Source organism: Akebia trifoliata, chromosome 16 (assembly GCF_017979445.1).
Source record: "Akebia trifoliata isolate Shusen 1 chromosome 16, ASM1797944v1, whole genome shotgun sequence".
Taxonomy (NCBI): domain Eukaryota; kingdom Viridiplantae; phylum Streptophyta; class Magnoliopsida; order Ranunculales; family Lardizabalaceae; genus Akebia; species Akebia trifoliata.
Window position 1 is genome coordinate 4,040,716 of NC_141390.1, and position 10,253 is coordinate 4,050,968.

The following is a 10,253-nucleotide window of genomic DNA, read 5'->3' on the forward strand; positions in this document are numbered from 1 at the left end:
TCCTAAAATCCAAATTTGAGATGAAGGATTTAGGAGAAGTTGATATCATGTTAGGGATTAAAATAACTAAAAAAGATGAAGGATTTGTATTGTCTCAAAGCCATTATGTAGAGAAAGTATTAAAAAAGGTTGGACACTTTGAGATTGTACCTGTCTTGACTCCCTTAGATCCGAACATACAGTTAAGAAAGAATAGAGGTGATAGTGTGTCACAAAAAGAATATGCTAGGATCATAGGAAGTTTGATGTATTTAATGAACTGTACTCGTCCAGATATAGCTTTTGCTGTGGGGGTGCTTAGTAGGTTCACTAGTAATCCTAGTAGAGACCATTGGACAGCATTAGTGAGGGTTCTTAGATATTTGAGAGGAACCATAAACATGGGCTTACATTTTAGTGGAAGTCTAAATATGTTAGAAGGGTATAGTGATGCGAACTGGATATCAGAATCTGATGAATCCAAGTCCACTAGTGGTTATATTTTTATGCTAGGTGGAGGGGTTGTTTCTTGGAAATCATCTAAGTAGACATGTATAGCTAAATCTACAATGGAATCAGAGTTCATTGCATTAGAGTTAGCAGGAACTGAGGCTGAATGGCTAAGAAACCTATTAATAGGTATTCCTTTATGGGAGAAACCAATGCCATCAGTATTTATACACTGTGATAGTCAAACTGCTATAGCCAAGGCTAAAAACCATATATATAATGGTAAAAGTAGACACATTCGTCTTAGACATAATGTGGTTAGACAATTATTAATGAATGGAGTGATTGCTATTGACTTTGTAAGGTCAGAAAGCAATTTAGCAGATCTGTTAATAAAACCATTAACTAGAGGGTTAGTGAGTAAATCATTGAGGGGAATGGGACTAATGCCTATATAAATAATTAGTCTGTGATGGAAACCCAATCTATATGACTGGAGATCCCAAGAAGTAGATTCAATGGGTAACAACAAGTCACTGAACTAATTGATGAAGTACTAGTGAAAAAGAGTTGACAAACTTTTGATCCCTTTCCTATGATGTTAAGTAGTGCTTATCTATGACGAGTTAAGGATGAACAAAAGTTCTTAATATAATCCATAGCCTTATTGGGTGGTGTGTAATAGTCATAGAACACACTTGATGGATTTACCTATGTGAATGTAGAAGTGGGACCGCTTCTTATGAATAATATGGGCAATTATTCTAAAGCATTCATGAATTACCAAGATTCGACACATGGCCGAAAAGTGTCAAACCATAAGAACTCGATCGATCCTAGAAAGAAAGATACGTATGATATGATAGTTAAACTTACATTAAAAGGGAAAGGGTTAAGTAACTTAGTTACACCAGGTCCCTGTGAGTTCTGTCTATCTATACTAAGTATTGATTAAGTCCAAAAGACATCGATATTAGGTATCCGGTATTTCAATTTGTACGAGCAGCAATTCCTTCTCTTCTTACTATGAATTTGTGGGGGATTATTGTAAAATTCATAGTTTTATTTTCATATAATATCTCATTCATTTATTGTTGAGCATAAGTTTTGAACTCAAGACCTTTTGAGTGTTTTATTGTAAAAAGTAGTACTTTCCTTTTTTGGTGAAACATAAAAGAACTCTTTTCTTTTTCCTTTTTTGTTTTACTTTACTTTATTGGTTTTGAAAGTTGTAAAAACATCACTACTTTCTTTAGTCCCACATCGGGTAAATACAAGGAAAATTCTCAACTTATTTATGATCCCTCTCTCTTTAATGCTTGAGTGTGAGAGAGATCGAGTCTGGGCCTCGCGCGCACATGGGGGCCCAAGGCACTGTGGGACTACAGCCCATTGAGTTTGGGGCCAACCCGTCGAAAACCCCTTAGTGCGTGTGTGAGCATACGATGCTCGCCCAGGGGGGGTGCAAATTTCGGGATTTAAGCCTCATGTGGGTGCGCGTGATAGGCCCGTTTGTGTTTTTATCTCAACCGTTGATTTATTTTTACACCGTTATGAACTACAATTGTGAACAGTTGGGTCTGTTGTGAACCGATGGCTTGCTGTTTATAAAATTAGTTTTATAGAAAACGAAATACTTACTGATCTCTCTTCTTTTCCGATTTCTCAAATTTTATGTTCTCTCTGAATACAAATCTTGCTGCTTGTGAAAAGTTCGATCTAATCGAGTTCGCCGTAGATCTGCTATTTCCGAGTGCACGGTTAGCAGACAGTGACTGTTGAATCTTGGAAACCAAACGCCAGAACCGACTGCACTAAGGATTCAATCCTAAGGAGGCGAAATTGATTTTAAGGACAGCGGCTTCTCCGTGCCTCAGTCACCGATAAGTTCTTCCAATTTCATCGAATTATTTACATTATAATATTGCTTATTATTTATTGTTTCAATAAATCAGATTCACAATTATTTCCAACAAATGGCCCATATGAGAAAGGTATCTATATGTATGATAGAATGACCCAAAGAGGACTCAAATCCAATAATTACACATACCCCTATGTCTTGAACTTGATTGGAGAAATCGGAAACCATAGAGATGGGAGAAAGGGACATTGTCAGATTATTAAAGTGGGATTCGAATGGATCTCTTATGTTGCAGACTCGCTTCCAAATTTCTACATAAAGATAGATACTTTTTGTGAGAAATAGGAAATTAAGTGATGCCCAAAAGATTTTTGACGGTATGATTCTGAAACCCATAGAATTATGGAATCGAATGATATCTTTCTATGTATTTCTAGGCGAAGTTGAGAGAGCAAGAAGTTTGTTTGAAGTGATGCCTGAAAGAGATGTTGTTTCTTGGAATTCAATGGTTTCATGCTATGCTAGAGTTGGGGACGTGGAAAATGCGGGAGATTTGTTTGAGTGGATGCCAGAGAAGAACGTTGTGTCTTGGACTACTATGGTTGGAGCCTATGCTAGTTCAGGAGACTTTGAGACGACGAGAAGATTATTTTAAAAATGCCCAAAAGGAATTTGGTTTCTTGGAATTCTATGATTTCAAATTACACGCAACATGGGAAAGTGTAAATTTGGATGGGTTTACGTTTGTTTCTGCTCTGTTGGCTTCCGCCCATTCAGGTTCTCTAGAGTTTGGAAAATGGACACCTTTTTTTTTCTGATAAGAGATTGGTTTCAATTGGGAGTAATAGTAGGGACTGCTCTTATAGAAATGTATGCCAAATGTGGAGATGTCGACAGAGCCTTTAAAGTTTTCATCAAAATTGGTCAGAAAGACATCTTTTGTTGGAATGTAATGATCAAATCATTAGCAATATGAATCCTCTCGAAACAAATGTTGAATTTTGAGATGTAGAGACAAAAAAGAACATTTAGAGACAATTTCTTCATTTGTAATCGCAATTCTGATACATACCTTCTAATCATCGAAGTTGAACCTGAAAAAAAATGGTTGTAAAAAACATCCCGTGACCACTGCTTCTGCAGTAGGAGCATTGTTTTCCTTTATATTTTTCAAAGCTACTTAGAGGGATGTGGTGTTGGATTGTAGGATTTTCAATGTGTTTGCTTGATTGTTTTGGTTGATTTTGGGGATACTTTTGAGTTATTTTTGCTTGTTTGAAGTATTGAAAATATCCGATTTATTTGGTGAACATGAGATCCACTATATTCTGCCTTACTATTTGTTTATTACTTGGTTATTACTATTTGATTCCTACATATTGATTGAGTGTGGATGATTAGGCTTTCTAGTTCTTGTTCTGATTCATTTTAATAATTAGACCTAGTTTACAAGAATCACTTCAATTGGAAGTGTTGACTGTTTTCCCAAATCTTGAAATTGAACTTAAACTTTATGCTCAACAATATTTAAATTCAGCTGGACTGGCGTTGGGAAATATAATTTCTCATCCTATTATGTAATCTTTGTCATTTGCTATATGACAATGCTATCAAAATATTTGAAGTCGATGAATATCTTTGCATGTTGATCAGAATATATCTAACAATCTAATTTATTCACTTATAAGGTATTTCTAGTTTTTTTTTTCGTAGTTGTGCCACTTATCCATCTCAAACTTATCAATTGGACAGCAATAGCTCAATTGATATGTTTTTCCCCCTTTGCCGCTAAATTTGGGCTGCATTGAGAACAATTGTTAGTCATTTTGGCTAAAGACTTCCAAATCCACATACATTTTATAACTGCTGAATGTTTGTTGATGATAGCCTGATTTGGTCATTGTCATGACCACATTCCTTTTGGATTAGGCTTCTTGAATGGATCTTTATTTTGATTGATAAATTCATTTCCAAATGAAAACAAATGCTTGAAGATTCAGTCAGATTAAAAAGGATCTTATAGTATTAAATGGAGACTTCTTCAGAATTTAGGGACCGACAACTAAAATGATTTCATTTGGGTGGAAATGTATTCATGGTCGCTGCCCAGTGGACTCTTTACGGAAGAGATGGTCTATATAAGACTACCTTCAAGCTTTCTTATTTGGGCACCAACAGTTTTCCTGAATGTTGTACTGTGGTCTCAACTCTTGAATTAATCAATCTTTGTGGCATAAATTTAATTATTGAATTGGACTTAACGCTGATTGTGGAGGGTCTAAAGGGTAAGAACATTCCTTGGTGTCTTGATATGTAGTTTCGCTGTATTCAAAGTGCTCACTCGGATATTGTTTGGGAAGTGAAACGTATGCGAAGAGAGGGTAATGTGGTGTTTGATGAATTGGTGATTATGGAGGGAAGTCAGAAACGTCTCTTTCTTTGCCTTGCTTTGCCTTCTTTTGGACTTGTAAATTCAGGGTTTTCCCTTTTTATATAACTTTTATTATCAATTGAATATGAAGTGATTTATTATTGATCGAGTGAGTATCCCCTTTCTTACTTTATATATATATTTTTTTTGTTGCTAAGCAAGAAAATAGATATAATTTATAATATAAAATTACAGAAGAGAACTTTACACAGGACTAGAAGAAGTTGGTAGTCGTGACATGGGCGGAGACTGGGCTTGGGATCTTGGGCTTCGGAGAGACATTAATGAGATAGAACTTCAAGAAGTTGGTAGACTAGTCATTGGTGCCTCGAGTATCGTTCGACGTACGGGTCGCGAAGATGAGAGAGTTTGGACGGCCAGTAAGGATGAAAGATTCTCGGTTCGTTCATTCTACCAATCCTTGTGCAACAATGGGGATCCACACTTCTCCCACGTTGCTATTTGGGGCCCAAAAGTGCCAAGCAAAGTCGCCTTTTTCACTTGGACGGCAGTTTTAGGAAGGATCCAAATGATGGATTTTCTAATGCGGCGTGGATGGTGCGGGGCGAGTTGTTGTATGTTGTGTATGGAAGATGGAGAATCATCGGACCACCTCCTAATCCACTGCAAGTTCTCTCAAGCCATTTGGGCTCACTTTGTTAGGTTGTATGGGGTCTCAACATGCTTGCCGAAATCAGTCAAGGACGTTTTTATTGGTTGGTCGTCATTCGGTTACTCATTTAGCGGGTCAAAGAGGACATTGTGGAGTATTACACCCTTCGCAATTTGTTGGGGGATATGGCTGGAAAGCAAAAGGCGTATTTTCGAAGGGAAACGGAAAGAATATTCGGATACGATTATGTCTATCTTGGGTCTCATCTATTGTTGGTCCAAAGTTTACAAGGAGTTTAGGGGACTGTACTTTGAGGACTTTTTGTACAGATGGGATGGGATTTGTTGTTCTATGCATGTGTAGCTAGCTCTCTTTTGTAAGGTCTCACCAAGTTGATCAACTCGACTGACTTGGCTTTGTTTCATTAATACAATACTATTTATCAAAAAAAAAAAAAAAAAAAAGAAATTGATCATTTGTAGAATTTCCTAAACAAACAGAATAACCTTTTAAATTCTTCAAACTTCAAGGCGATGAGGTATCGGAATGCCTCTAATATTTTCTTGAAGTTGCTCTTGACTTCATGCTTATTGGAGAGTCCAAATCAGAGCAAGCCTTCCCCTTCTTTTGATTCTCCTAATTAGAAAAGGAATTATTCAAAATAATGGTTCTAAAGACAATAAAAAAAAGAAATCATCTAACTAATGATAGAGTATAAGTTTTAGAAAAAAGTACTTACATTCCATGCTTTTCAAACAAGCTCTTCAATTTCATCACTATCAATTGCTTGACGAGCAACATGTCGAGCAACATCTGCATCATCTAGATTGCCTCCCACTTGTTTGGTACTCTGAGTATCTATGACTGTAACTTGAGTATTTATCAAGCTCGTGATACCAGTTCTGTCAGGAAATGACCAATGGACTCCGTACTCCAATGGTTTCAGTTTGCAAAGGAATTTTAACACAAGTCTTGCTCTTTCCTCATGTTGTTTAACAGTGCTCTCAACAAGATGCTTAAATATGGAAACTGGGAGTTGAGAGAGGAAAAAGTGCAACATATCCACAAATAGTTGCTCCATGTGTTTGAGTAGTCTGTCCATTGATGAGTATGTTTCCACTCGCTCTTGTCCGATGATCAGTTCACAAACTTTTCGTATTTCACTAACTGCATAATAACCTTCTTCAATCTGTGCAAAGGAAGTTCCATGACATCTATCTTTTAATTGTTCAATAAACCCAAGTGCACAAGGTAAGTCTAATTGAGGTTGAGTTTGACACTCAAAACTCCCATCATTAGATTCCTTAGACAAATGCGAATAAAATTTCTCTGCCGATGGTTTAATGAATTTCCTATGGAACCAATGACAGGTATTGTTCTTATTTATCCACAGATTTTTAGCCACTACAAGGCTACGTTTTTCTTCACTCGTGGAAATCTCTTTCTTTTGAATGAAATAAATGATTTCAAAGGATTCCTCTAATGTACGGATTAGAGTAACACTAAGGGAACTTGGTAATACAACTGTGGCTATTCGGACAAAGATTACCATTGAAAGACAAGATACTTTATTGGTAAATGGCTCTTCAGATTTAGAAGTTTTGGAAAGAACTTGGATGAGATTATCAATTGGGGAACTCCTTTTATATTTCTCCATCCATCTATCAATGTCTTCCTCACAGGTTCTCTCTATCCAGTCCTTGATATGAGTATCGACTCTGCCTTCATCATTTCTTTTTTCACCAAAACCGATTTTGCTAATTTGCTCGGCACATATACAAGGTATCCTGAGCATCAAATATAAGAGTAAAGCCAGCATGGACAGAAAAACGTGCACTCCGAGCAATACCCTAAGAACATTCCTCTCAATGGTTTGAAAGAGGATCACAAAACCTATTCTAAAGATTTTGAAGAATGAAAGATTGCGATGCTTTGACAAAGTTGATGAGACCCAAGTAGTAAAACCGTCGAACTTTGACAAAGATGGTGAAAAATTTGTAAAAGCCATTTCACTATCAGTTTCATTCCCAACTCCACTGAGTACCAACAACCCTCTAAATATGGTGACTATACTCCCTACTAGAACAGTGAGAATCTGAGTCACAAGCACCATCCACATTGACCATTTATAGTCAGAAATTCCACACCGAAAGTCCACCTTCTTAAGAACAAATGATCGAAGTGCAGCCTGTAATAGAACTAGTGAAGAAAGTGTAGAAAGCATGCATATAGTTAAGCAGATTGGAGAATCAATGAGAACCAATTCACGGCTTTGTTTAGAACTAGATTTATAAAATGACTTCAATATATGTATCATACTCTTATCCTCTGAATTTTGAGGATCTCTTGTTTTAAGTTCATCAAGAGGGTTAGAAAAGCAGAAATAAGGGCTTCCAAAATCCAAAGCAGACCACAACACTGTGAGCAACAGTAGCATGAATGACATGATTATGACATGTTCTACTATGAACAAGAAGATCACACCAGTGACCATTTGCATACAAACATTCACAACAACAGTAACTACGAAGATGCTCAAGGAAAGCATGTTTGAAAGGCGTTCAGAGTCACTCTGACTTCCAAGTGAAGGAAACAAAACACACATGGAGACGCATATTAAGACAGTGCCACTAAGCTTGGACAGTTGGTCGTGAGCAGAAGGCATGGGGGTGGTGAGATCTATCGGGAGTTTTGAAGCAATTGCAAGAAGAGAAAGTGTAAGAGAGTTGAGTGAGAATAATTTACATGGTATCCATGGCCTCCTACGACAAAATCCATGAAATACATCATATACCATAAACAGAACAAATACAAAAGTACCTGCTGCTATGTATAGGCCAATTATTGGCATTGGGGAAGAATACTTTTGATCATCCAACGTTACATTCAAACAACCTTGTTTCTCCATTTTTCCTTGTTTGGATTGATCAAATCAAGTTGTGTAATTCTTCTTCTTCTCCTCGATCAGTTCAGATTTGATGGTGAAGAATAGGGATTAGGGTAAACAAACAAGAGTATAATAATCAAGTTGTTTTTTATTAATATTTTTTTTTTTTTGGAAATTTTAAACCATCTGATGCTGGCTGTAATTTAAAATGGAGAAGACCGAGACTCCGAAGAATTTTTAAACTCTTTAGTGGACTATTAAATAATCCCATTTCATCGCCCACCGGCCAACACTTTGGCTTTATTGCTAGCTATTCTCATATTTTTATTTTTAAAGGGAAAATGGCTATTAAGGCCATATTCATGTTTGTACGGACTTAGCGGGGTTTAAGTTAGGGGTGACAATGGGTACACATTTACTCAGAACTGAATCGGAATCGAAATCGAAAACCCCGATTCCGGTTCTCTTTTTATTGGAATCGATTAGAGTCGGGTCTAATATGGAACCGAACATATAGGAACTAGAACCATTAGGTTTTATCCGATGGGTACCCGTGGGAACCCGGAACTGATTTATTTTGTTATTTATTTTTACATTATACATGATTCAAGGTAATCCTATATTTTAAAATTAATATATATGATATAAAATTCTTCAAATTTCATATAAACTAAGTATTTGAATTTAAGAAGAGTCATTTCTTTTTAAATTTATTACTAATAAAGGAAATACATTTTCATGTTTGAAAATAAAAGTCATTAAGTCATCATTTTAATGGAACAAATTATTATTAAGTTGATACTTTACAAATAATATGTTATTTTTTAGAAGAAATTTTTTATTATAATGATTTTGAAATAATTTTTCTCATTCGATTATTGAGAACCGGAACCGACGGGTACCTGTGATTTTTGATGGTTCCGGTTCCGGTTCCACTTATTTTAAAACCAGAACTGGAACCGATAAAATATAAAGGTTATGATTCCAAATATCATAAGAATCGAACCGGAACCAACCCATTGACACCCCTAGTTCAAGTTAAGTATGTCCCCTTTGTTTGAAGAGCCTGATTTTGTCACTCGAAAATTTTCACTTGGTCCGTATGTAGCAAGGGCACGTAACCATAGATTGTTTTTTGGGGATACACAAGGAAAATGATCAACAGTTTTGTATCCTTTTGCCACATTAACCAAGTACAGTCCAAGTGAAAATTTTTTAGTCAAAAAATAATTAGTGTTTTTGAAACCTTATGTTTTGAAAGACTTTTCCTAATTAACTTTGGTCATACTTATTAACATAAAATATCCAAATATATTACTTTTAATTAATAGATCAAACATTAGCAAGCCGTATTTAATAATCTAAAATATCTAAATGTAGGGAAAATTACTTAAAGGACCTTCATGGAGGGACTTCTTTCTAAATTATCCCTAAATTTTCGATGGTAATTGAATAAGACATTTAGTAAATTTTTTCTTTCTAAATGGTCCTTAAAGACCATTTTCACCATTTTTGGCGTGTGAAATGTCCTTTGTTGTTGATGATATGAAGCCTTAGAAATCCCTCTAATAGGTCGATCTTATTCTTATTCCCTCAAGTTCCTCTTTCCAATCTTCTATACAATAAAATTGACATAAGAGGTGAGTTTTTAACATACTTTTTACTTATTTTCTATGAATATAATAGATCTAGGCCAAAACCTAAGTCAATTAATAAAGGGTTTACGATTTATCAATTTCTTTTGTTTGTCGCTTTGATGAAAAAATTGTATTGGAACCTAATTAAGAGAATATGCAATGAGTGTTTAATCGCTAGATCTGTGAATATGAGGCAAACGGGGGAAGCATGTCATTGGAGCCATTGGTATCTTCTAACTCTGATATGAGGCTACCATTGATTTGTTATGATTCTTAGATCAAGAAGAAGAGGAATTAAAAGAAAATGAGAGATTAAGAAGAATAGGAAGAGTTTTTGACAAAGCGGGGGGGAGGGGGATAAATTTATGATTACTGCTTATTATAAATAATAA

The 10,253-nt window shown here is 35.7% G+C and overlaps 2 protein-coding genes and 1 pseudogene across 2 annotated transcripts; 1 reads left to right on the plus strand and 2 right to left on the minus strand.

Moving 5' to 3' along the window:
- The first annotated feature begins 548 nt into the window (after positions 1–548).
- LOC147382336 (pentatricopeptide repeat-containing protein At5g56310-like) lies at positions 549–4,512 on the plus strand (annotated as a pseudogene).
- A 1,293-nt stretch (positions 4,513–5,805) lies between these two features.
- Positions 5,806–7,166, minus strand: LOC147382337 (uncharacterized). The gene is made up of 2 exons (XM_086428842.1): positions 6,077–7,166; positions 5,806–5,973 (listed from the first exon to the last, which is right to left on the minus strand). The coding sequence occupies exon 1, from the start codon at positions 7,154–7,156 to the stop codon at positions 6,089–6,091; it is 1,068 nt and encodes a 355-aa protein (XP_086284968.1). The 5' UTR covers positions 7,157–7,166; the 3' UTR covers positions 5,806–5,973; positions 6,077–6,088.
- A 69-nt stretch (positions 7,167–7,235) lies between these two features.
- LOC147382338 (uncharacterized) lies at positions 7,236–8,245 on the minus strand. The gene is made up of 2 exons (XM_086428507.1): positions 7,411–8,245; positions 7,236–7,309 (listed from the first exon to the last, which is right to left on the minus strand). Exons 1-2 carry the CDS (start codon positions 8,243–8,245, stop codon positions 7,236–7,238), a joined length of 909 nt encoding a protein of 302 aa, XP_086284633.1.
- Between the last annotated feature and the right edge of the window lie 2,008 nt (positions 8,246–10,253).